The sequence below is a fragment of the Ceratotherium simum genome, chromosome 6, assembly GCF_057802395.1.
Source record: "Ceratotherium simum simum isolate JZ-2026a chromosome 6, ASM5780239v1, whole genome shotgun sequence".
In the NCBI taxonomy this organism is placed as follows: domain Eukaryota; kingdom Metazoa; phylum Chordata; class Mammalia; order Perissodactyla; family Rhinocerotidae; genus Ceratotherium; species Ceratotherium simum.
The window spans coordinates 430,792-458,607 of record NC_141905.1 but is presented as its reverse complement, the minus strand read 5'-3'; the positions used below and the strand labels follow the sequence as shown (position 1 = coordinate 458,607).

The 27,816-nt window shown below is 51.4% G+C and overlaps 1 protein-coding gene across 5 annotated transcripts in view; it reads right to left on the bottom strand.

The window, feature by feature from the left end:
- Positions 1-27,816, bottom strand: part of TSPAN14 (tetraspanin 14) — a 58,935-nt gene that overhangs the window by 9,779 nt on the left and 21,340 nt on the right. For 3 of the 5 annotated variants that reach the window (XM_004432492.3, XM_087431777.1, XM_087431775.1), the window contains 3 exons: positions 18,929-19,026; positions 2,449-2,499; positions 623-769 (listed from right to left, as the gene is read on the bottom strand). In XM_004432492.3, the coding sequence (XP_004432549.1) occupies positions 623-769; positions 2,449-2,499; positions 18,929-19,009 (279 nt within the window). In that variant the 5' untranslated portion in view covers positions 19,010-19,026. Of the gene's footprint in view, positions 1-622; positions 770-2,448; positions 2,500-18,928; positions 19,027-27,816 lie in introns of those variants that run through there. The other 2 variants (XM_087431774.1, XM_087431776.1) reach the window with 2 other exon arrangements.

Genomic DNA, 27,816 nt, shown 5'->3' with positions numbered 1-27,816 from the left:
AATTAGGGAAAAAAACACGTTTTGGTTTCTAAAATAAGCCCAGGAATGAGAAAGCTTGAGCTAATCAATTCAACAAATAATACATTACAAAACATGATTATGTGTTTTCCCCACCAGTTGCCATTTAATTTTAACCGAATGAATTGCAAAATGAATTTTTATCTAAATATAAAACCAAACTCTTAGTAACTTGAGTTCTGCCAGGAAATTAAGAATTCTGCATCGCACACCCAGCAGACTCACAGACCCTCGAGGAGGGAAATGATTTCCTAACCTCACTGGCAACGTCTTTTCATCTCAGCCAGGAAGGGCACAGGTGAGCAGTAGACAGATAACCTCTGCTCTGCTGGGGGTGGGCTGTGAGCAGCCCACTCCTCCCACCAGGAGCTGAAAACCAGAGGCCCAGCTTATCCAGGGACAAGGAGTTGGTGCATCCAGACTGTTTCCTGAACTCTCACCATTCAGTGGGCGGCAGGGTATAAAGGGCCGCCCCACCCCTCCTGCTGGGGCCTGGAGAGGCTCGGAACAGCTGCTCCCATCTGACCAGGTAAAGGTTTAGCCTGCCCAGCAGAGCCCACATCTGCCTCTCTGTCTCCTCCCACCCTGTATCCAGGCCACTCACAAACTTGAGCAGGCAGATGTTCTCCCGCAGGGCCCCCACGCAGCCAGCAAACCCCAGCGTGAACATCACCACGCCCACCATCAGCACCAGCACCACGGGGTCAATTCCATGCAGCCGGGTCACTCTGGTGAGGTCGGAGAGCACCCCCTGAAAGAGGCAGAGAAAGCGGGGCAGCATCAGCCTCGAAGGGAGTCAAGGGTGCCCCGGGGGACTGGGCTGTGTCTGGAACTGAACTGGGGATGGGGACCTGCCTTCCGAGGCTCAGTCCTCTCATTAAAAGCCAGGCTAGAGCATGGTCCCTGCCCGCCTGCCCCCTTACACACTCCTCTGCCCAGCAGATCCTTGCCCACCTCAGCCCCAGGGCCCTCACATGCCACGATCCTGATCTCCATCCAGGCTGTGAGTGCCCCCCGGGCAGACCCCACGCTTCCTCTGCAGCCTGCAGGGTGCCTCTGCCAGGCCTAGGGTGGAGGGGACCTGGGGGGCCTGCAGTCAAGGCACTCTGGGGCCACAGCCTGACCCTGGCCTCTGGCCACCTGGCAACTGACATTATTAGTCCCCCAACTTTGCCCCCAATTCACAGAGAATGCCATTCTCCTGAGATGGACCTCTGGTGGAGAACACGCCCACTGAGGGCAGAGCAAGGTGGTGCTGTCCACTCTCTGTGACGATGGGGGTCTTCTGTGTCTGCACCGGCCAGAGTGGTGGCCGCCAGCCACACGTGCTACAAGCACTTGAAACGTGCCGTGGGACTGAAGAAACGAATCTAATTTGTGTTTCATTTTAATTAATTTAAATGTAAAGAGCCACATGTGGCTAGCGGCAACCACAACGGACAGGGCGGTTCTGCAGGATTCACCGGAGGAAGGAGAAAGAGCAGGAGCCAGGCACCCGACACTGGGCATCCACTCGGCTCTGCTCGCCGGGCAGCCGCTGTCCCGCAGGCAGCCACACGGTGGCACTGTGAGCCACGGACTGTACCAGGTGACCCTGCACCTCAGCTCCTCCCCTTCAGGGGTTCACAGGCCACCTTGAGGTGCCCAGACCCAAGAGCGGGTCCTATCCAGTTCCTAAGGCCATGGAGAGAAAGCCCATAGACCTAGGCGCTCGTGCCTCCTCCTCCTGGAAGCAGAGAGGTCCCCAGAGCAACGAGGGCTCTGGGTCTGTTTCCTGCCCGCACCGGCCCACCACAGAGCATAAGGTGGCGCCACAGCTCCACCATGCCCACAGCTGGTCTGGTCCCTCCCAGGTCCCAAGTGCCCCTTGTCCTTCCCGACAGTCAGAGCCTGGTCTCCCCTCCTCACCTCCCCTCCACGGCAGGGCGAAGGGGTTCACAGGTGCGTGAAGACCTGTCCCTGGCCCACGGGACGCCCAGGGGGCGTATGACAGTGCCCTGCTCCCTGACTCAGGTGGGGGAGGGTCTCAGGAATAAACACAACCCTGTCCAGGAGGGGCTGCTGGCTCCCAGAAGCACAGCCAGGGTCAGGAAGGTGGCCCCAGGCCTACCCTGGACACAGCTGCAGACAACCCCTGGCCAACCTGGCGCTTCTGGGAACAGAAGGGAGGCTCTGCACTCAGGGAGCTCAGAGCCCAGCAGGCCCAGCCCGGCCTCTAGCAGACACCCCCACGGGGAGGCAGAGCTGGTGGAGGAGCCCAGGGCTTTTCACTGTAGGTTCCGTGACTGCTTCCACGAGCTGCTCTGTGCAGATGATGACACTGCACGAGACGTGCTTGTCAGGGGGGAGTCTAGAGGAAGGGACAGAGAAGCTGAAGGAATCCAGCTGTGGCCGCCTGATGCTCAGGGTCCTAGGGACAATTACACCTACCTTTTCGCTCCATGCCCACAGTCCGACTCCCAGGAAGACGACTCCAGCCAACTGGGCAGGGGCAGCGGGGGTTGGGGTGGGGGGAGAGAGAGAAAAAGTGAGGTTGGAAACCAGCACCAGGAAGGGAAACCAGCACCGTGAACGTGCTTCTCACAGGGAGCACACTGCTAGTCAGGGGATACTCCTGGCTCGTGTCCACGATGGGTGGAGCCGGGGCAAGGTGGCCCCCCTCAGCCCCTGCAGATGACGGGCGGCAAGGCTCTTCAGATAACCCGCCCCTCCTTCCCTGACCGTTCAGACACATTCCTTCAACCCTAGACGGCCCCATGCTCCAGAGATCTGGGAGCAGACTGTCCTGGAGAGACCACAGAGTCAGAGATATCCAGCCCCACCCTGTTTCCCGCCCATCCCACAAACCCTCCACTCAGTTCGGTGCACTCTCTGCTGTCTAAGACGAATCGCCCCAGGTGCCCTCACAGGCTCCGCACAAGACCCACACCACCTCTGCCACCACGCACAGACGCGCCGCTGCACGGGCCGGGCCCTGCGCGGCACCTGCTCTGCATGGGCACGTGTGCTCGGGAAAGGCTGGGTTACGAGTCACAATTAAAACAGGCCTGCACTACGCAATGTGCTCACCCCAGAAAAGCTGTGCCCCCAACCCCCACCTCCCCCCACAGGACCCAGTGAGGCTGCCTCGGTCCTCTCTCTGCACCACAACAAAAGGGGCCCTCTGCAGACAAAGCAGCCTCCCGCTCTGCTGTTTCATTACTTGACGCCGAGCGGGCATGGGGCTGCCGTTCACCAGAACCGCAGGATGAACCACAGGGCTGTGTCTGTGCCTGCGCTCCAGAGCGCAGGCTCAGACTTCAGGCCGTCCCTGCCACGGCACTCACGGCTGGCTCCCGCTGGTGTGGGGGCGAGGAAAGGCCCGTGAAGAATGCCCTGGGGTTCTCGACCTCTCTCGGATCACAGATCACATTCAGAAAATGCTCACGTGCCCAATATTCTGATGGAATTTCAGAGGCTTCACAGACTCCTCACAGCTGGCTCCCGCAGCAGTTTGTGGACCCCAAGTGAAGAATGCCTGCAGGCCCAACCCCACCACTTCACAAAGCGGAACACGGGCCAGAGGGCCAGACCCAAACTCCAAGCAGTGGGGAGAAGGGCCCCGAGCCCCCGTCTCTGTTTAATCCATTCGTTTCCTCATTCACTCGTTCCTTCAACAAATACTGACTGAGTACATCCTAGGTCCCGGCACCGTCCAAGCACTGGAGACAACCCCGAGCCCGTGGGCAGAGACCCCTGTGCCGCGGGGACTCACACTCTAGGGAGCCGACGAACAGGCCTTTCTGGCACCCTCGCTGATTTCCCACTTCTCAGTCCTCCCGTCGAATTAACCAGCTGAGGAAGGTCTTTGATTTTCTTGATGAGTTGCATGACCAATTCCTTTCTCTCCCTAGGTGTCTCACATGGCACGGGAAGCAAGCCTGAGGGTGACCAGTCGCTGCCCGCTGAGTCCTGTAGGCGTCCTCTGCACCCTTCCTCAAGGTCCCCAGTGACTGACTCCCCTCTCTCGGAGCTGGAAGCTTCTCTGATCTCATCCAGCACAGCTGGGGCCCCCCTCCTGCACTGAGGCACTAGGCTCTGGGGCCACAGAGCGCACACTCATGGTTGTCTCCCACCCTCCTTGTCACTCCTTCTCAGTCTCTGCTGTTGGTAATCCTCCTCTTCCAGACCTCTCTAAATGCTGGGAACCTGACTGTCACTCCTGGACCCCGCCCTCCCGGGACCCCTCCAGATGATCTCATAGTTCACACGGCTTTGAATACTGTCCACACACTGCTGGCTCGCAAACCTCATCTCCAGTGCCAGCCACTCCCAAACTAAACATCCTCATGTCTACCTGGCTTGTCCCCCTAAGACATCAGACCACATTTCAATCTTAACATGCCCCAAATGGAGGCTTGGTCTCCCAAATCCCAACTAGCAACTCCCTAACTCTTCCCCTTCTCCTTGGACAGCACCACTGTCCATCTACTCATTTGTTTAAGAAAGAAACCCTAGGGCCGGCCCCGTGGCTTAGCGGTTGAGTGCGTGCGCTCCGCTGCCGGCGGCCCGGGTTCCGATCCCGGGTGCGCACCGAGGCACCACTCCTCCAGCCATGCTGAGGCCGCGTCCCACATACAGCAACTAGAAGGATGTGCAGCTATGACAGACAACTATGTACTGGGGCTTTGGGGGAAAAATAAATAAATAAAATCTTAAAAAAAAAAAAAAAGAAACCCTAGACCTCAAGCTTGGTGCCTCTCTTTCCCTCTAACCCCACATTCACCCTACCAGGACCTGCTGCTGACTCTACCTTCAAAATCCATAGTGCCTCTGACCAGTTTTCTCCCCGACTCTCTGCTCCCACCTGCCCGTGCCCCACCCCTACAGGGGCCTCCTGCGCTCTCCTCACAGATCCCCAAGCAACCAGAAGAATCCTTCAAAAATACAGATCGGATAATTCCCCTTCTCAATAACTCTCCAAGGACCTCCTTTTACACTTAGGATAAAATTCAGACTCCTGGGCTGGCCCCGTGGCTTAGCGGTTAAGTACACGTGCTCCGCTGCTGGCGGCCTGGGTTCGGATCCCAGGCGCGCACCGAGGCACTGCTTCTCTGGCCATGCTGAGGCCGCGTCCCACATACAGCAACTAGAAGGATGTGCAGCTATGACATACAACTATCTACTAGGGCTTTGGGGGGAAAAAATAAATAAATAAAATCTTAAAAAAAAAAAAAAAAAAAAAATTCAGACTCCTTGCCATGGCCCACAGGCCTACGCAGCCAGGGCTTGGCCACATCTCCGCCACCGCCACTTACTCCCCTGGCCACCCTGGCATTGTTACCATTTCTTGAACTCACCAAACTCTTCCCTGCCTCAGAGCCTTGACACTATTCCCTCGGCCTAGAAGGTTCTTCCTCCATATCCCTTCCTGGCTTCCTCCCTCACCTCATTCAGGTCTCTCCAAATTTCACCTCCTCAGAGCCTCCCTTTTCCATCCTAGGTGGACAGCTCCCCGTCCACCACTCCTGACCTCCTTCCCTGCTTGATTTTCTTCATGGTGCTTATCCTAGACCACAGGGGCTGTTTGTCTAGTGTGTCTCCCCCCCTTGAGCCCTCTGAGGGCAGAGATGTTCCTGTTTTGCTCAGGGTTGTACCCCAAAAACTTGGAGAAGGACTTGCCCATAGTAGGTACAGAGTAGGCATGAGCGAGCCAGTCACCAGGGCTCCAAGACCAGGGCAGTCCTTGCCTGTGGTCCTTCCAGCTCTCCTCCAGGCACACTCTCAGGTCTAACTCAACCCAAATGCACTCAAAGCAAATGAGGGCCAAGCACAAGCCCAGCCCAGCCCAGCCCAGGTCGACGGTCAAGCCCTACACAGGGGCGTCAGGATCAGAGCAAGACAGGGCCTAGAGGCAGCACATCCCTAGCCCCCATCCAGTGTCCCCAACAAGGATTCCAGCCTCTGCCTAATCACTTTCCATGACAATCCACCCACCACCTGGTACTACAAGGATGGAGAGAAACCCCTTGCTGAGTCACGATCAGCTTGAGAAGCCAGCTCCCTGCACCACAGTGCAGTTCTCCTTCCCTCACAAGGACTAGCTCTAACAACAAGGGCTCGTGTTTTTTTGCCACTCTGTTTCAAAGGAAGAACTAAAGTTAACTTGCACCAGAAAGAAAGGAACTGGGGTGAGGGGGGGTCACATGTCAGATCACGGGTTCAATGAACACTGGCCCATGGCAGGAACTCTGGGGACCAATAGTCATTTTCAACTCAAGGAGACTGAGCGAGGACCAGATAGGGGAAGTGACCTGTCTGGGAACTCACACAACAGCCCCACGAATGAGCCAGGACGCTCGCCAGCTTCACCCGGCTCCCCGCGGAGCCCCTTTCCTGGGCCTTGCCGAGGCAGATGGTCCACGGGGCGGGTCTATCTCCCCGGCTGCCAGCCATCGGGGAGTGACAGTTGAGCTGGGTGCCTCCAGCCTCAGAGTAACCTTCCCTGTCTCTCTTCTTTGATCTAATTAAATTCCTTCCCAAAGAATGGGGCCCAACTCCCACCAAGCCCTAAGGGAGGCCAGCCTTGGACCATCAGGACACACACCGCTGTGGTCACCAAGGCAAGCAGCACCACCCTTTCTCGGGTGCCAGACACTGTATTAAGCACTCACTACACCTAAAGAGCCCCTTCCACCCATCGGGCTGGCACTATGACCCCCATTTTTCAAATGGGAAAGCTCAGATGGAGAATGATTTGGTGATCTGCCTAAAGACGCACAGCTAGCTGGTGGCAGAGTTAAGAACCAAACCTGAGTGTCTCTGGACCTCCTGACCACCCACAGACCAGCCCCCCAAGCCAGGAAGAGCGAGCAGCAGCCAGTACCCTCCACCCCACCAGGGCAGGCACAGGTCTGGTGGTGGGGGAGCTCCGCAGAAGGGGCTCTGCACTGTGTGACTCTAGGGCCAAGGACCCCATTGTCAGGTGGGGAGGATCACTCTATGTCCCAACCAGGATCAGGGGCCAGAGCCTCCGTGTGGGTCACTGTCAAGACAGCTGACATTTGCCCGTTAGGCAAAGGCCCTGTGAAAGAAGGGGCCAGGTCTTCTTGGGGCTGGTCTGGACCTGCCTTGTCCAGAAGACACATGGGATCCTCTTGCCACACAAGCAAGCACCTTATCCAAGCAGGTTCAAGTCACACAGCAGTGTAGACACCCGGTCAGGCCCTGTTGGACTGGGGGAGGGTTTCAACACCAAGTAGGTCAAAAGCAGCCCCTTATCACCCACAAGTTAGTGGCCCTGGCCCCTGGAAGATTTCACATCCGGGTGTGTAATAGCACTTAGGCAATACTGCAGGCCCCAGAGGGAACCTCAGCAAGCTCAGGGCAAACCACCAGCAGCATCGCAAGGCGTTCAGGCCCCGCCCTCCGGCCCCTGGCTCCTGCAAGCTCCCCTGCTGACACAGGCCCACGCTCACAGAGTGCCTTCCCTGGGGCCGCCTGTGGAAGCCTCAGAGAAAACCAGAAGGAAACCCAAGAGCAAGCCGCTGACACGAGAGGCCGTCCAGAGCCCGCTGAGCAATAGCACAGGTCAGCCAGGCCTGGTTCCCATCTCCACTCTGCACCTCCCTCGTGCGAGTCCAAGAACTTCTCTGAGCCGATGTTTTCCTCTGCAAAATGGAGGCGACCCTTCCTGGGTCACAGGAGGTTGTAAGGACTGAAGGAAGTGTCACAGGTGTCCTGCTTACCCTAGGGCACAGGGCACGTCTGAGCGAGCCCTGCCCTCCCGCAGTGGAGGCAGAGCAGAGGCACGGAGGGGCCTTCAATACCAGCAGCAGTGGCTGGACTGAAGATACTCTGCACCCCACCCTCAAAAACTCCCCGCGCCAGTCTCTCCTAAGACAAGGTCCTCCTTTCCAGAGACATCTGTTTCACTGGCCTCCGGAGACACCAGTGAAGCAGAGTCTGGAAACAGGGCCTTCTGGAAGTTTTTCAAGTAAGGTAGGAAAGGATGATGGAAAGAAAACAGGGCAGGGAGTAAAGGAGGCTGGAGCAGTCTCAGCTCTGTCCTCCACTCACCCTGTGGCTCTGAACAAGCCATCCTTCTCCTGGACCTCAGTTTGTCAACCTGCAAAGCTGAGCAGTTGGAGACCAATGGCCTCCAAGGACCCAGCACCTCCCGCTGCCCTGGTGGGAACCCCATGGTCCTGGCATCTCCAGAACAGGCCCTCCTGACTCCAGGCCTGGGGAGTTCAGAACACAGGAGATACCCGTGGCCCCCAGAAAAGTCAACAACTCAACCACTGGCCAGAAAGGACGCCAGAGGGCACAGGCCCTAGACCCAGCCTGGCCCTGGGTGCCCAGTGGGCTCAGCAGGAGGCTCAGGGTATCTGTCGGGTCTAGGAGGCCTTGCCCCTCAAGACTATGGCCACTCTGACTCCCACACAGAGCAGGGAGTGCTCCCTTCAAAACAGTCCCACAGTACAACAGGCCAAATCAAGCCACTTCTCAGTGGGAGTGTGGACAGTCTGGGAGCCAGAGAGGATGGTGGAGCCAGATTCCTCATTACAACGGGAACAGGCCCAGGCAGGACGGTGCCCTGCACAGGGTCACGCGGCTGTCACACACCAGCCTTTCCTCCTGCCGGAAGGGCGGTTCTGAGAACCACAGCACGTGTGCTCTTCCCAGCACAGCCATCGAACTCACGCCAGCCCGTGAGGAAGGGTGAGGACTCCCCAGAGGGCTCTGTGTTCCCCGATAACACAAAACACACCCTCCCCGGGCCCCGCCCAGGAATCTGACTGTGTCAAAGCCTCTGAAAGGAAGGAAGGCCGAGGGGCAGAGTCCCCCAGGGGAGGTTACAGGCAGTTCCCTGGGCAACTGAGAGAAGGAACTCCCAACCCAGCCTCACCCCCACCCTAGTCCCTGCCATGCTGGCACAGCTCAGGGATGAACAGTCAGCAGAAAACCAAGACAGTAAGCAGTAGTCGACATCTCTGTGAAGGGCCAGATAGTAAATATTTCCAGCTTGGCGCGCTGGATGATCTGTTTCAACTACTCAACTCTGCTGTTACAGCAGGAAAGCAGCCACAGATAACACGTAAACGAAGGGGCAGGGCTGAGTTCCAATATAGTCTTATGTACAAAAGCAGGCAGAGAGCCAAGTGTGGCCTGCAAGCCGTAGCCTGCCAAGTCCTGCATTAAACTATCACGCTAAAACCATCCGGACCCAGAGACGAAAGACAGGATTTCCTTCAGCCCAGCCACACGAACCCCGGGACATCCCTATAATTTAGGTCTCCAACTCTGGTATGTTTTTATATTTCTTGACAGGTCTTAACAGCATAAAACTGTAGACAACCCAAATGATACTTTCCCACAACAGAATATTACACAACAATGAGAATGAATGATCTACAACTACATACAATAGAATGAACGAATCTCACACACAATATTTAACAAAAGGTGTTGGACTCAAAAGAATTAATACTATTAAGGTAGTGTTATGGATTGAAGGTGTCCCCCAGAAATTCGTATGCTGAAGCTCTAACTCCCAATGGTATTTGGGAGTGATGGCATTTGGAGGTGGGGCCTCTGGGAGGTAATCAGGGTCAGATGAGGATATGAGGGTGGGGCCTCCACGATTAGCACCCTTCTAAGAGGAAGAGAGACCAGAGGTCCCCCCTCCCCCTGCCACGTGAAGACAAAAAGGCAGCCATCTCCAAGCCAAAAAGAGAGTCCTCACCAGAACTTGACCACGCTGGTACCCTGATCTCAGACTTCCAACCTCCAGACTGTGAGAAATAAATTTCTGTTAAGTCAACCAGTCTATGGTATTTTGTTATGGCAGCCCAAGCTGACCAAGACAGGAAGAATACTCAGGCACGAAAGCTGTATCTAGCATACAATCACAAGTTACTAGATAGGCAAGAAGGAAGGAAAATGTGACCTATAAAAAGGAAAAAAATTCACTAACTGGAACAAGACACAGGAATGTCAAAGAAGATGGAATTAGCAACAACTTTAAAACAGATACTCTACATATGCTCAGGGATTTAAAAGAAAATATAAACATAATGAGGAGAGAAATAGAAAATATAAAAAAGATCCAAATGGAACTATTAGAAATAGAAAATACAACATTAGAAATGAAGAATTCACTAGATGGGTTTAACACCAAATTAGACACTCTAGAAGAAAAGATGAGTGAATCTGAAGACAAAGCATTAGAAACTATCCAAATTAAAAAATAAAGCAAGAAAAAAACTAAATAGAGCCTCAGTGCCTGTAGGACAAGGAGTTTGAGGAAAAAAAAAAGTGGAGGAGGGTGTATATTTGAATTAAATAACGGTCAAAATAGTCCCAAATTTGATGAAAACTACAAACCCACAAATCCAAAAAGCCCAATGAACCCCAAACAGAATAAACAAAGAAAACCACACCAGCATATGTCATAATAAAATTGGTGAAATCCAGTAATAAAAAAAACTTGAAGGAAGCCAGAAGAGAAAGAAAAGACACATTACATACTGAGTATGCATGTACAAAATATCTTAACCAAATGAAATGAACACATATCAAAACGTGTGGGATGCAGAAAATGTATAACATCAAATACTTATACTAGGAAAGAAGAAAGATCTAAAGTCGATCTAATCTTCCACCTTAAGAAGCTAGAAAAAGAGCAAAATAAACCCTAAATAGAACACAGGAAATAATGAAAATAAGAGCAGAAATCAATGAAATAGACTGGAGATGGATGGTGGTGATGGCTGCACAACAATGTGAAGGTACTTAATGCCACTGAACTGTGCACTTAAAAGTGGTTACAATTATGAACAGTTATGTATGTCTTTCCACAATTTTTAAAAAATAAAATTAAGAACTTACAACTATACACAACTATGTACTGGGGCTTTGGGGGGAGAAAAAAGGAGGAAGGTTGGCAACAGATGTTATTAGCAAAGGGGGAAGCCTCCCTTGCAAAAAAAAAAAAAGAAAGAAAAAAAACAAGTTTCCATACATCTAGATTCCCTTTTACTCTGAAGGACATACACTACCGAAATAGGAATTAAAAATAAATACATAAAATTTTAAAAGAATTTATAAATTTTTAAAATGAAATTAAAAACAAAACAACAAAGAAACCATCACTACACTACAAGAAGTCAGATACAAGAGTCAAATCTAATTTATAGTGACAGGAGGCAGACCAACGGTTGTGGAGGGAGGGAGAGGAGGGGACGGCTGCAGAAGGCACGGGGGCAGTCTGTGCAGTGACGGCAAGGCTTGCCTCTTCACTGTGGCGATGGTGGCTACGTGAAGCACACAGCTGTACACTCGCCGCATTGTACACTTGAAATGGGTAAACATTACTCTAATTTACACCTCAATGGAGGCGTTTTTTTTTGAAAAACTATTTCTGGGAAAAGAAAAGGTATAAACAAGACGGAAATGGGGCACTCCCACGCAGAGGCAGACTGGGCCACGCTGACCTTCACTGGCACAGGACACGGAGTGATACACACCACCAGTCACCTCGGCTTGACCCCCTGTGAGAACATGCGAATAATCATCCGTGCCAGGCAATAATCACAGGGCACCGTGAACAGCCCTTCTTCGGAAATCCCTCTCGGTGGTCCCAGCCTCAGACGGCCGAGCCGGTGAGCCAGAGTGAGGCCCTGCAGGAAGAGCCACAGGCAACTCCGAGTTCCAGTGGAGCCTGTGGCGACACAATCTTTGCCCTCCGCCTCGGCCAGCCTGCACGTGGAAAAGCACGCGCGAGATCCCTACACACCACAAGATATGGCTCTGCTTCCTCTGAATCAGGACTGCCCTTCTGGAGAAGCAATTCTGATACACAAATACCTCAGGCCACTCAAAATAACGTGCACACCTTCTGACCCATTTATTCTCACTCCCGGGAATCTGTCCCAGCAAATAATTTCCTTCCTTTCCCCAAAGGGAAGAATCTGTATTACACAAAACTAATAACTACATCCTTACCTAGGCTAGCAAAAAAACTGGAAACAACCTAAATGTCCAATATGAGAATTTCCAAAAACAAAATCGAGAAGAGTATGTAGCAGCCTGGCACGTTCTGCACCACGAGATGCTGACACAGAGACGTAGACCTCAGGACTAAGGGTCTCTCGCAAAGACACGAGACTGTGACTGAAGACGGGGCACGGAGAAGGGAACGCCGCTCGGCTGAGACGCCTTGTGTAGTCTTCTAGAATTTCCATGCAATTCAAGTTTATTAAATAAAACTTGCAGAGAAAAAAGTACCACTTCTTCTCAGCAGTAAGATTAAAAATACACTACTCACATTATATATATAAAACATATATTAACATATATATATATATACATAAAAATCCTAGACTTTTCCTTTTTGACTGTATTAATTACAGACAGACACTAGCAGAGAAACCATCTATCTGCATTCACACCTGGGGATCAGGCCTTGGGGTCCATGGACAGAGTTCAGCTCAAATAAGGGCAATTCTCTATCCGTCAGAGTGATCCAGAGACAACAGCCCACTGCAGGAGGTGGTGAGTGCCCTGTCAGAGGAGGAACTCAATAAACGCCAAACAAGAGAAGACGACTCGCACCCACAAAGACGCCTGCTGTGAACGGGAGCAGGGGAGGGGGGCTGACCTCTAAGCCTTCCACATCTCCACACTGGATGCGCTTTGCCTCTCTTGGATAAAATGACGGCATGTCCTGGGAGACACCTGTTGTTCTGGCAGAATTCTTAATAATCTCTCCTTCACTCTTTTTTTTTTTTTTTTGTGAGGAAGATCAGCCCTGAGCTAACATCCATGCTAATCTAATCCTCCTCTTTTTGCTGAGGAAGACCGGCTCTGAGCTAACATCTATCGCCAATCCTCCTCCTTTTTTTTTTTTTTCCCCCAAAGCCCCAGTAGATAGTTGTATGTCATAGCTGCACATCCTTCTAGTTGCTGTGTGTGGGACGCGGCCTCAGCATGGCCGGAGAAGCGGTGCGTCGGTGCGCACCCGGGATCCGAGCCCGGGCCGCCAGTATCGGAGCGCGCGCACTTAACCGCTAAGCCACGGGGCCGGCCCCTCTCCTTCACTCTTAAAAGTTTCCCGATTTGGGCCGGCCCCTCTCCTTCACTCTTAAAAGTTTCCCGATTTAGGCCGGCCCCTCTCCTTCACTCTTAAAAGTTTCCCGATTTGGGCCGGCCCCTCTCCTTCACTCTTAAAAGTTTCCCGATTTGGGCCGGCCCCTCTCCTTCACTCTTAAAAGTTTCCCGATTTAGGCCGGCCCCTCTCCTTCACTCTTAAAAGTTTCCCGATTTGGGCCGGCCCCGTGGCTTAGCGGTTAAGTGCACGCGCTCCGATACTGGCGGCCCGGGCTCGGATCCCAGGCGCACACCGACGCACCGCTTCTCCGGCCATGCTGAGGCCGCGTCCCACACACAGCAACTAGAAGGATGTGCAGCTGTGACATACAACTATCTACTGGGGCTTTGGGGGAAAAAAAAATAAATAAAATTAAAGTTTCCTGATTTGGACCATAAATTACATGTTCACCCTATGCCTGGGAGGTACCTGTTACTCTGAAGAAGGGGCCTCAAGCCAGGCTGGTCACAGAGCACAATGTCCACAGCTCTCCTCTCACCCAGAAACAGGCTCCATATTAGGTTCAGATGCTAATTCCACATCTTACAAGCAGGGAGCTGTGGCTCAGATCTGCCCGAGTCACTGAGAAGGCCAAGGCAGGGTTTCTCCTCTCTGTGTAACACAGGCTGACTGTCGGTGCTTACGAGGGGCCTCAGCTCTTCACCAAATCCAGGCAAGGGCTTCATCTCAGCCTTCGCAGATTCAACTCAGTGCTTGTGGCGAGAAGCAACCCGGGAGCCGCAGACACCATCTGAATTGTTCCTTGAGGGGACTCACTCAGCAAACCAGGAAAGCTCCGACTCCTCGAGGAACCAGGTTCGGTGAGAACGATAAAAGACGAGGGGCTGTACACGCCCCTCCCGCGGACCCCTCTCCCAGCTCTCCTTCTTCTGCAAGCCAAAGTGTAAGTTCTAACTGTGGTGAAGCACACATTACATAAACTTGACCATCTTAGCCATTTTTAAGTCTACAGCTCAGTGGCATTAAGTACATTCACAGTGCTATACAACCATCACCACTATCCACAGAACTCTTTTCACCTTGCAAAATTGACACTCTGTCCCCATTAAACAACTTCCTCTTCTCCCCTCCCCCCAGCCCCTGGCAACCACCAGTCTACTTTCTCTCTCCAGGAATTTGACTACTGGACCTCGTATAAGTGGAATCATACAGTATTTGTCCTTCTGTGACTGGCTTATTTCACTTAGTATAATGTCCCCAAGGTTCATCCATGTTGTAGCATATATCAGAATTTCCTTCCTTTTTAAGGTTGAATAATGAATACTATTTCCATTGTATGTATATACCACATTTTGTTTATCCATTCATCCGTCAGTAGACACTCGGGTTGCTTCTACCTCTGGCTATTGTGAATAATGCTGCTATGACCAGGGTGTGCAAATATCTCTTCAAAATCCTGCTTTCAATTCTTTTGGGTATATGCCCAGAAGTGGAATTGCTGGATCATGTGGTAATTCTGTTTTTTACTTTTTTTAAACATATGCTTTTTTTTTTTTTTTTTTTGGTGAGGAAGATTAGCCCTGAGCTAATATCTGTTGCCAATCCTCGTCTTTTTGCTGAGGAAGATCGACCCTGGGCTAACATCTGTGCCCATCTTCCTCTACTTTATATGTGGGACGCCTGCCACAGTATGGCTTGATAAGGGGTGCGTAGGTCTGTGCCTGGGATCTGAACCCCCAAACCCCAGGCCACCAAAGCGGAGTGTGCGAACTTAACCCCTACGCCACCAGGCCGGCCCCTATTCTTCACTTTTTGAGGAACCTCCATACTGTTTTCCATGCAGCCACACCACTTTACATTCTTACCAACAGTACACAAGGGCTCCAATTTCCCCAGACCCTCACCAACATCTGCTATTTTCTGGTTTTTTAATAATAGCCATCCTAATGGGTGTGAAGTGGTATCTCATTGTGGTTTTGATTTGCATTTCCCTATTGAAAGTGAGATTTTGCACTAGAAACAGGTCTAAAACAACCAAAGAAAGATTATAATTAAATTTTTTAAAAAGGTGAAAGTGCTAGCGTCCTCAAAATGCTGTTGGCTAGAAGCACTGTGTCCCTGACATCCCTGTGGTGAGGACCCCCTGAAGCCCAGCGCCACTGGGTAACATAAGCAGCTCAGAACAGACACAGACGTCGCTGGCACGCTCGGCGCTCGCCCCCCGCTCGGCGCTCGCCCCCCGCTCGGCGCTCACCCCACGCAAGCATTAACGGTCACTGGGGAAAACCTCAGCCCCGAAGTTGGAGGGAGAGAGCTTAAAAAAGGTGTTAAGAGTGCTACAGGTGTTTCCCATACAGAATGTTACTGTCAAAATTGTCCCGCACGGGCGAACTGCTGGATAAAACCCTGCACTTGCACCAGCACCTGGCACTGGCCAGAGAAACAGCAGGGTGCCTTCTGCACATTCACACCTGCTGCTGAGCCTAGGGCCGCTGTCAAAGCCGCAGTCTGCTCCCCTGCTCACCGCTAATTCACCAAAACACAAAAACTCTCCATGCAAAACCACCTATCTGTGTTTCGCTTCAAAATAATCCAAGGGGGGAAATATAAATTAAACAAAATCAGCTATAAGTTGATAATTGCTGAAGCTAGGTAATGGGAACATGAGGGTTCGTTATATTATTCTATTTTTATATTTTCTCCATTAAAAAAGAAAACTTCTCTGAGGAGGTAAGCACTTTGCGTGTCGTTTTATACATTTCCAGCAAGCCCGTGACACAGGCAGCGGGCAGGTGAGATCAATAAGTTACAACGAAAACAGCGCAGCTTATCAAGGTCGCTCAGTGCAGACGAGAGTCCAGAGGGTACCAGGTGCCCCCCCCACACACACTTTGGCTTCCCTCACGGCTCTCCACCCCAATTCTCAGGCCTCACTCCACACTCCCAGCTCCTATGCAGATGAAGACAGCAAATCACCGCCCAGGACCCGGCAGGGAGGCACCCGGCCTCCCCCCTCATTTTTCCAACGAAGTTCCCTCATGCCTCATTTTCCTGCCTGTTCCTTTCTGTCCCTTCCTGTTGTGCCCCAGTGCACACTAACTGAAAAATGGTGAACTCTTGACCACACACATCGCCAATTCTGCAAAACTCTGGTAACAGTACACCAGCCTTCAGTCACCAAACTGACATGCTGCGATTCTGGATTCATAAACTTCGCCATTTGAATGTGGTGCTGCCAGTCTATCACTGAGAAGGTAGGAAAGATTCCCAAGAGCAGAGTCTGTTCTGGAAAGCCTCTGAAGAAACGGGGCTCACCAGGCCCTAATCGCAGCATCAGTGGGTGAGTCTCACTCCAGCTGCCAAGATAAGGATGAGAGCCTCAGGTCGGGGCACAAGGCCAAGCGAGCGCAGCCGGGGGGCAACGGGGGACGACAGCTGGGTGTGCAAGTGTCCGAGGCGTCTAACTGCCTGCCTCTGCCAGGTGGCCTCCACCACACACCTAGCTGGGGGTGGGACTCCAGGTGGGGCCAGAGGGCTCTCCTCCAGACAGGGAGCACTGAGATCTGGGAAGCCATACACAGCGAGGATGCGGCAGCCACAGTCCTCCCATTAGGAGGGGCCCACAGAAACCACATCAGCTGCCCAGCATTCCCTGCTTCAGGGGCAGTGACGAGGCTGTGGTGACAGCCTGGGCACAGGCAAAGACCTGAAGTGAATGGCCAAGCCACTGAATCCACCCTACTTCTCCAGGACAGAAAACCCTCAAAACTTGGAGATGAGTCATCAGGAGATGATGCTGTACAACCAAGGGGGAAAGGCTGAGACGTCATAGTACGTCTGCCTTGTTCTCAAGAGTTCCAGGCCAAACAGGAAATGCCAAGATCCGCAGGAGAGGCAACATCTGCGTCCCGGCCACTCGCTCTGTCCCTCCCCGTGCACCTGTCCCCACAAAGACACTGGTGCAGGACGCTTCCTATTGGTCTTAGAGGCCTCTGTGGTGATCACGCCCTCACCCTCCTGCACAGCATCAACGCCCGCTGCGCCTTGGACCCGCCCACGGGCAGCCCACACATGCTCTGACGCCTCCCTAACCCCTGCACCGTCTGCAGCCAGTGCCCACTCTTGCTGCTACTTTTTAAGGTAAGAGTCCTTGAAAGAACTGTCACGAGTCACTGGTCTCCACTTCCTCACGTCTCATTGGCCCAGTGGCTCCTCGGCCAACTCCAGGTGTGTGTCCACCCCCAGAACACATGGCAGCTGTGTTCAAGGCCACTGACAGCCCTGCTTTGTCAAAACCAATGGCAATTTCCTGTCCTCACCCTCCTTCACCTCCCGCAGTACAGCTGACTGCTCCTCTCTACTGAAGGGCTTCCTCTCGAGGCTTCCACACACGAAATCTCCTGGTTCCCTGTACCTGAGGCCACTCACTCACAGCCAACTTGAGAGCGGACTTTTCTCCTCAGCCCCACCTCTAGCACCCCAGGGCTCAACATTCAGATCTCTCCTCGTCTAACATACTCTCCTTCGATGATCTCATCCAGTCCACCTTTTCCTCTGACAGTGGCCAAGACTTTCATCTCCAGGATGGTCACTGACACAAGAAATGACATCTCCATGTGGCTGGCTAATGGACCATTCAAATCCTTCTGCCCCAATATTCCATCTCAGAGCATGGTACCACCACCCACCCCTTCACTCTGCAGAATCATTCCAAATCCAGATCATACCATCTACCTTATCGTCTACCAAGAGTTAGGAAAGAAGCAGAAAAGTTGGAGCAAAACTCCCACTTACTGAGAACTGTACATTCCTACATGACCTGGCTCCTCCACGTCTCTGTCTTCACCTGAGCTCCAGCCACGTGGCCTTCTTTACATCCCCTGCACAGGACAAGCTCATTCCTGCCTCTGGGCCTTTGCAAATGCTGCTCTCCCCGCCTGGAGCTTTCTTCCCCAGATCCCCACATGGCTGCCTCTTCACCAGGACTCAGGTCTCACCCACAAGTCACCTCCACAGAATGCCCTTCCTCAACTGCCCTAGCCAAGGAGATACTTCCTCCCTGCTCTGTTGCTCAGTAGGCTGATACTGCTTTTGGTTAAACACAGGCAGTACAAAGGCAGGGTCATTGTCCACTCTTACCTCCCAGAGCCTAGAAGAGGGCCCGGCCCACGGTCACATGCGCACAAAGCACCCTGCTGCCGATGTCTCACTGGGGTGTTCCCAGGGTGTGGATGGAGGGGGACAGACACGTGACTGGGCCAGAGCCCCAAGTATTCCTGAACCCCCAAGGCTGAAGCGGGGGCCCCTTCATCTGGTTTTCAATCACCCTGGCCTTCCCCATCACAGTACTTAATGGTCTATTTTTTTTGTTGTTTTTTGGCAAGGAAGACTGGCCCTGAGCTAACATCCAATGCCAATCCTCCTCTTTTTGCCAAGGAAGATTGGCCCTGAGCTAACATCTGTGCCTATCTTCCTCCACTTTGTATGTGGGACACTGCAGCAGCACGGCTTGATGAGCGATACATCAGTCCACGCCCGGGATTCAAACCTGGGAACCCCAGGCAGCCAAAGCGGAGCACGCACACGCAAATGCTATGCCACCGGGCCGGCCCCTTAATGGTCTATTTTATAGTTCACTTGCCGCAGGTTCCGGGAGGACAGGGCTCCTCAACCCTGAGCGCCTTCCCGTCCAGAGCCTCACGGGGGCCAGGCAAATAAAAAGCACGTGAATTACTAAATGAATTACTAAATCACTAAAGTCGTGATTTACTAAATGAAGGACTCAGCAAGGGAATGTGGCCGCTCTCACCCACTCACCCAGAAGACGATGTTGTAGCTGAAGAGGAGGTACTTGTACCAGCAGCTGACCTCGGCGCTGGAGTATCTGTAATAATGCATCTTCCGAGAGGTAGGACCTGCGGAGAGACACAGGGTGATGAGACGGCAGCTCCACTCACAGGCTCCCCCACCTGCTCCCCAGGAGAGGGCACAGGGAGGCTCACAGGCTCCCCCACCTGCTCCCCAGGAGAGGGCACAGGGAGGCTCACAGGCTCCCCCACCTGCTCCCCAGGAGAGGGCACAGGGAGGCTCACAGGCTCCCCCACCTGCTCCCCAGGAGAGGGCACAGGGAGGCTCACAGGCTCCCCCACCCGCTCCCCAGGAGAGGGCACAGGGAGGCTCACAGGCTCCCCCACCCGCTCCCCAGGAGAGGGCACAGGGAGGCTCACAGGCTCCCCCACCCACTCCCGAGGAGAGGGCACAGGGAGGCTCACAGGCTCCCCCACCCGCTCCCCAGGAGAGGGCACGGGGAGGCTCACAGGCTCCCCCACCCACTCCCGAGGAGAGGGCACGGGGAGGCTCAGAGGCTCCCCCACCCGCTCCCCAGGAGAGGGCACGGGGAGGCTCACAGGCTCCCCCACCCGCTCCCCAGGAGAGGGCACGGGGAGGCTCACAGGCTCCCCCACCCACTCCCGAGGAGAGGGCACGGGGAGGCTCACAGGCTCCCCCACCTGCTCCCCAGGAGAGGGCACGGGGAGGCTCACAGGCTCCCCCACCTGCTCCCCAGGAGAGGGCACAGGGAAGTTGACACAGACTCGGGACACCTCTGCGTCGTTTCCTGCATTCTTTCATTGTCCAGACACAGGTCTACTCTCAACACAAGCTGTAGATAAGACTAAAACTGGCTAAGTCAACTTTCCAAAAACAGCCAAAAGAATAAGAGGAGAATTTTTGTAAGAATGGAGAATGGCGATATTTGAAGTGTCTCCTAAATACCAGGACTTCTGCTTAGAACCTTTCCAAACATTTATCTCATCTCCTCTACACTGGGTATTGATTTCCCCACTTCTAGGTGGAGCAAACAATTGAGGAAGATCATGTGATTGCCCAAGGACGAGACAAAACGACAGGGCCCAGGATCTGAACCAAGGATGCGGATTCCACAGTCCCCGCTCTTTCTACCCAGCACCATCTGGGGCACAGCAGCCAGGACAGGAAAGAGCCAAATGCAGAAATGGGGGCCGGACCACTGAGAGCCAAGTTAGGGAGGACGACATGAAAGGGCAGGTGTGGACATGACCTAACCGCAGCCAGTAAAGAGAAGCCAGAATGCAGGCTCCACATTTGTTCATCTAACGTTTTCTGAGACAACCTCCCAAGCTCAGCCCTCAGAGAGGTAAAGTAGGGGGTGCCCTGGTGTGGGCAGGAGAGCCCCAGCCCACAGCAGCTAGCATCCCCTACTCCTTCCTCCCTTGCTTAACCGCCTCACCTCACCCCCACCCCACGACCACTGCTGGGCCTCCTGGGGCTGCAGTGAGGTTCAGACTACAGAACACTCCATGAACTGCACAGAGAGAAGGGTGGGGCCTTATCTGTCTCCATCCCCCAACAGCCCTCAGAGAATCCTACAAAACAGAGGGTGCCCTCAAAGGGGATTCTGAGGGCTGGCCCACCTTTACTACTTTCCTTTTTAACCCCAAGGGCCATCCAGGTGGACCCCTAACTCCTCCACCATCTCTGCCACCAAAGCAGTGGCTGAATGGTGGGGAGGAGGGAGATGCTCCAAGCTGACAGATGGGCGAGATCTGATGCTCACAGGGGAATGCTCACTCCTAGCTCCCAACAGGGAGCCCCCACTTCCCAGGGAGAGGAGCAAAACCTAATAGGGCCCAAGGCACAAACAAGACAGTAAGGAGACAACCCACCCACAACTGCTAGTAAGAAACCAGCTTCTGCTGTGGAGTGGCCACTGCACAGTCCATTCCTGTGGGGCGGCCTCTGTGGCCTGGCCGCTGGCCTGTGACGTTCTGAGAAAGTGATGCCAAGCAGGGACATGAAAACCACATCCCTCTGGAAATGGGTGCTGTGACGGCTCGACCGTCCTTCCCACGGAGCAGAGTCAAGAGGCACAGCCTGGACGCCACCCTGAGCTTGTCCTCCTCCCTCCAAGAGGGACGGGAGAGTGGTCCACGCCCTGCTGGGGGAGCCCAGCCTTTCTGGCCTCAAAAACCAGCCCTGGAGGGGCTGCAGTGACTCTGGCTCCTGCAGCCCCCATCTCCACCTCCCTGCCCACCATCAGCACAGCACTTCCACAAAACTCCCAAGAACGAGTGTGAACACAACCTGGGTGCCGAAGGACACTGCTAGACACAAGGACACACAGGAGGCCTGAACACAGCCTGGGCCACACAGAGTGGCTGCAGAGAAAGAACAGGAGCTTAAGAGATCCAGGTTCCTTCCTTCAGCAACATGACCTGACCCTGGGCAAGTCCCTGCCCCCTCAGGACCTCAGCACCCTCAACTAAAAGGGGGCTCTTAGTGACCGATCCCTAATGTCACCATGTGGAGGGGCCCAGCTGGCAGCACCAGAATGACTCATTCTAAATACAGATTTCAGGGCCCTATCCCCTGGAGGTTCTGATAAGTAGGTCTGGGTTGGGGCCCAGAATCTACATATTTGACAAATTTCCCAGGTGGTTCTGAGAGGCCCAGCGGACCAGTGTCAGCCTGGGCACTGAGGGCTGTGGTGCCTCTGGATACTGCAAAGGCAGAAGGGCCTTGTTAGCAGCAGTGCACACAGAGACCGGGGGTATGGGAGGGATGGCTCCTGGCAGGCAACCAACTCAGGTAACCAACACTCACCCATTTGTTTTCCACAAATTACAAAGCCCCAAAGCACTGTTTTTTTCGTCTAACTACAGATGACTGGATTCATGCATATACGGGAAAAAATTTTTTCAACCTAAAAATGAAGTTTATTGCAGAGAACAGCCAACTTGGCTAGAACTGCCCTATGAGACATGAAAATGTTCCAGTGGTAGAAACCCTGTTCCCCTTTATGGACAAGACAGTCCTGCCCCTTAGAATGTCAAATGCACCCCCTCCTCCTCATGGTTCCCACAGAAGCCTAGAAGGTGGAAGGCCATGCGCTTCCTGGAACTGGGCCCCAGAGCTTGGGGAGGGCTGCTCAGTCACGGTACCCAAAGTTCAGGAGTCCTGGAGGGTGCTCCTTGGACATCACTTATCTTAACCATATATGTGAGAGTACAGAACTCTCCCCAAAGCTTTGAAGCAGTAAATAAAGCCAGACTCCCTCCTTTCTCCTTGATCTTGGCTCCACAAAGAAAGCAGCTAATTAGCACATGCCTGCATGCTTCCCACAGTACTGAGGACCTCCTCCTTGCCCCCTGCCTGGGGCCTCTGGGAATGACTACCCTGAGGTGACACAGAGACCTCCAACTGGACAGCGCTGGCCAGGTAAGCGTGGAGAACACGAAAGGCCACAGGGACTCGATGGCACACAGGCGGCAGGAGACCACTGCCCTCGAGTGTGGATTCCCCGTGAGTGCCTGGCTTTCTCACCATCTGCCTCCCCCTCTTCACCAGGCTGCCAGGGCCTCATCCCACACAGACACATGACCAACTTGGAAACAACTCTGCTTTCAACAGATGTCAAGGTCCAAACCCACACCAGAGAATCTCAACAAGTGATGCAAACCCCAAGCTCTCACTCTCTGGCAACTTACACTCTCAGAATCACACCAGCCCCGTTCACACCCGGGAACAACCAGAAAGAGACACCTAATCATCCACGACACGGGGTGCCACAGTCAGACGTGCACCCTCACACACCCGCCACACACAACCCAGAGCACGCACACGGGTATTATGCCATTTTTGTTGGACCAGAATAAGCCCGTGAGGCCCAGGGGTGGGGATGTCCCAACAACACTTATTTCCCCATTCCAACCCACAGAAGAGGAAGCTGTCGAAGGGAGACGTTTTAGTCTCCTTCACCCACTTGTTTCTTCCTTCCTTGGGAAGAGAAGGCTCTAGTGACCAGGGAGGCCAGGAGAGCTACCCCCCTTACTGCCCCGGCCGGCCGCACTTCACCTAAGGGAGCAGGGAGGAAAGGCTGCCTCTTGCTCTTGCGCTGCTCTCTGCTGTGTGGGTCCGTGGGTGGAGAAGCAGGTGCTGAACTTCAATGACACCACAAGCTCCTGGTCTCCACATAGGCTCGTCCCAGATGTGGACTGAAGGAGGTACCGGGAAGACTTGCTTGGACCCCAGCCTAAGCCACATCCTCCAACGCGGCCCGACAGCCTCCCGTCTCAGGGGAATAAAGCCAACACAGAGCTCTTGAGGTCTGGCTCACTGGCTTCAGAACCTCAGTGAAATAAGTATTGACAAGTACCCCCGAGCCGCCAACCTGAGGTGTCACCCACATTTACACAGAACCCCAAGAAGGCAGTGAAGCCAGTGGTGCTGAAACTGGAACCCAGATCTGACCCAAAATTCAGCCAAAATGACTCCAAAGTGACTATGGTCCCTGACATCTCACTCTATTTGCTAAATTGAGTCACATCAGAGGAAGGCAGAACTGAACTCTCTACCAACCAATGCATTCAATTAACACAAAGACCATTTCCCATAACACACACGCAGAATCTGAGCTTCCTAAAAGAAGATAGATAAGCTTCTCACAAATGCTAATTACCACTGCAACAGAGAAGAATCTCCAAAAGCTATTGTTTTTTGCATAGAAAACAATTATCAGAAAAATTTACTTATAAGTCCTCAAACTGTCTCAACTCCAAAACTTATTAAAATAGAATAAAGCATTTACATGGCAAATAGGAGACATGTGTTTGTCAAAACATCAACTTCTCAAAACAGGGGGAAGTTAGAATTATTTAATAGTGTTGAGATAGCTGGTTAGCAATCTGCGAGGAACTACATACTAAGCCAAAATCAATCTAAATATTACAGGCTGCACACATGCATAAGAGAACAGAGTATTTCAGGACTATGTTAATCTCCCTTACTTTTGAGGCAACAGGAAAAAACAATCCAAAGTACAAGAATATCAATATAAAACAGATAAAAAGTTGTAAAATCCCATAACAATTAACGTAATATTAAAGTAAAAAAGGAAACACAAATGATAAGTTCTCTGCAGCAGTTATGACAAAAGGTAAACATCTACAACTTATAAAAAAATTCATACTTACTAAAAAGACTCCAGTTTTAGACAAATGGACAAAGGATGTGGACATTATTCTGAAAGGTGAGGACAATGTAATTAACAGAGGAAAAAAAACTCCACATCACTGGAAATGAAACTTCCAGGGGCTGGCACCGTGGCTTAGCGGTTAAGTGTGCGCTCCGCTACTGGCAGCCCGGGTTCAGATCCTGGGCGCGCCACGCACCGACGCACCACTTCTCCAGCCACGCTGAGGCGGCGTCCCACATACAGCAACTATAAGGATGTGCAACTATGACATACAACTATCTACTGGGGCTTTGGGGAGAAAAGGGGGGGGTGGGAAGGAGGAAGATTGGCAATAGATGTTAGCTCAGGGTTGATCTTCCTCACAAAAAAAAAAAAAGGAAAAAAAAAGAAACTTACAATCTAGAGACACCATTTTACATTTTTTTAATTTAACTAAATAATCACCGCTATTGCTGGCAAGCCCATGGTGAGGCTGGCCCTTCATACCTTGCTGGCAGCAGAGTAAACTGTTACTACCCTTTGTAACAGTTACAGACACTCAGAACAAAATAAAACAAAGGTCATAGATATCCTTAATCCAATAAACTCATGACTAAGAATTTGCCTCCAGAAAACCAGCAGAAGAAAAAGAATATGCATTATGAAATCTGAATATCAGGGTTTGCAATTATGGGACAATTTGTAAGCATGTAGTTAAAAACCAAAATGGAATATAAAAGCAAGAAAACGGTTGCATGGGGTGGTGGACTTAAGTGATTTTCTAAAAAGGTTTCCACTGTAGCACTTACCATTACCACATTTGTATTATAAATGTAAATTGAGGCCATTGCTGATGGGAGTGTGCTTGCCAGCTGAGGATGCTGGCCCCCCAGTGTGATTGATACTGGCCCTGATATCAGTTCCCCTACATTAAACCCAGAATATATGGAGTTAAAACCAAAGGCACTCATCCTCTTTCCCTGCTTCTTTAAGTTACATTCATGTGTAACTATTGGTTTTTTTTGTACCCCTGAACTTCACAAGGCAAACAGAAGTTACTAATTGTTAAAAGCCCAGGTTGCCTCAAGCTGGGCTCACACTGATGTTTTGGCCAGTTTTTCAGGTTTGTTACAGGGAAACTGATATCAAGAAGCTAAAGCTTCTCAGACCTCAACTCCTTGGCTTTCTGGCAGCAGAATCCACCATCCACTATGGAGACAGGGACAGTTGAAGGACACCCACCTGCAATTCCCTTATCCACCATCCTCCTCCCTCCAAGCAGCCTCACGAGGTCAAAGGCAGGCTGGTGGGAAAGCACCGGCCAGCAAGGCCACAGGCTCCCCCTCCCTACCCGCAGCCACATTCCTCACAACCTTTAAAACCACTTGCCTCCCAACTTTTCAGGGAGACAGGACAAATTTGAGAGCTCTCGTCTCCCAGCTGACGTCACCCGAAATAAAACTCTTTCCTGCCATAAGCCTGGCGTTCTAGTTTATTTGGCCCCTCTTGTGTGGCGCGTAAAGAACCTGGGTGTGTATCCGGTAACATGATGACCTGTGCAGTCACTGTACACAGGTGTACTTTGGGATTGTATTAATCTGTGAGATCCCTTCCTCCTCCCTCTCCACCTCTTTTTAATTAAAAAAGTAGCACATGCTCAACTATAAAATACCTGAACAATTCAGAAGTGTGAAAAGTGAACTGGCAATGAGAAACCACAAAACAATGGCTTTCAAATTTTTTACCATGACCCACAGTAAGAAACACATTTTAACAAAATCAATCCAGTATGTGCATACACACACTCGCATGCACAACTAAAATGAGTTTCATGAAACAGTATTTCCCCTAATTATATGCCATGCATTCTACAGTTGCTGTTGTCTTAATTTTGAGAAAAATTATCCCTGCACGTTTTCTAAGAATCAGCTATTGTAAAAGCTGTGTTGAGAAAAACAGCAGATTCTAAGCCCCAGGCCAGCCTTTCCCCTTTCCAGGGGACACTTTTCAACCTCTAGCTGCCTCTTGAATGTTTACGCTCCAAATCTCTCCTAAAAATTTCTGCATATGCTTCTACTACTCCTCCCTGATTTTTCAGTTTTAGGTATTACCTATCCACTTCCTCCCCTGCAGACGAAGATATAACTCTCTCTACACCTCTACAAACCACCTCTCCCTGCAAACTACCCCTCACTTCTCCTTTCCCGTATCTCCACTCCAATTTACAGTCGTGCCCCACATAACGACATTTTAGTCAATGATGGACCACATGTACAATGGTGATCCCATAAGACGAGTACCATATAGCCTAGTGTGTAGTACGCTATACCATCTAGTTTTGTGTAAGTGCACTCTGTGATGTTCGCATTTCTCAGAACGTATCCCTGATGTGAAGCGACACACGACTGTAGGTCAACTGTAGTGCTGGCTAGAGCAATCTCCAGAGTTCACGTTATCACGACCACGTGAGCCATAAGAGTGAGCCATGGAAAGCGTGATTACTTTTCCTTTCCTGTAGCACTTTTTGCTCTCTGGAGTTAACAATTGTCTTATTTTTGTTTGCTTAATTTTCTATGAACTTATCAATATTCAACCCCAATTCAATGCCAGTTGTCCAAATCTCCTCTCAATAAGTTCATTCACACCAGATGTTCTATTTCTATTTCTTCTTCCAGAAGACATCTCTCCTGAGCCTTCTGAACTGCTTTAATCTGGACTGGTGCACAGAACACCACTCACTTCATCTGGGATGCAGCCTACGGGGATCCAGTCTTTGCTGACCTTTGTGGAGAAATCCTTCAGTGCAAAAGGCAAGTTTTACAGACCCTGTATGTCTGAAAATATCTTCATTCTACCTTCATTCTTGGATAAAAGCTGGGCTGTGTGTGGCATTCTAGGTTGGGAATCCATTTCATTGAGAATGAGGAAGGCATCACTCTGCCATCTTCTCCATCCCGTGTACTGAAGGAGTCCAAAACCACTAAGATTCCTGATCTGTGTAATGGATCTGTTTCTCTCTCTCTGTAAACTTGTAGGACCATTCCTTTCTCCCAGGCATACTGAAATTTCAGGGTACTGGTCTGGGTCTATCTTCATCCACTTAGCTCAACATTTGATGAACCTTTCCAATATAGAAACCAACATCCTTTTCTTCTAGGAAATTTTTTTCTTAAAGATTTTCCCAGTTACATTTTTCTCTGTTCTTTCTGCAACTCCCATTAATGAATACGGGAAACTTGGCTGATTCTTTGATTTTCTTACCTCTTCTGCTCCATTATCCACCTCTTCATCCTTTTTATCTATTTTCTGGAAGACTCCTTCAACTTTATCTTCTAATAATCCTCTTACTATTTTTGTTCTGCCCTTATTTTTTAACTTTTAATAATTTTTTGTTTTCTAAATGTTCCTTTTTTATAGTATCCTCTTCTTATTTCATGGATACAATATTTCTCTTGTCTGAGAAAATGTCTAATGTTTTTCAAAATGTTCTTCTCCCTAAATAGAACATTTCTTTCAAGATGGTTTTTTTTCCTATTTGTTTTGCTTCCTTTCATGTTAGGCACTTTCTTCAGATGTCTAGTAATCCTTGGCAATCCTCATGATTAAGTAATCCTCATGACTGAGAGTAAATGCCTAAGAATGAACTGGAAGTGCTCAGGCCTTGCAAAGGTGAGTTTCTACATACGGCGATCTGGCTGGGCTACTTTCTGGGAAA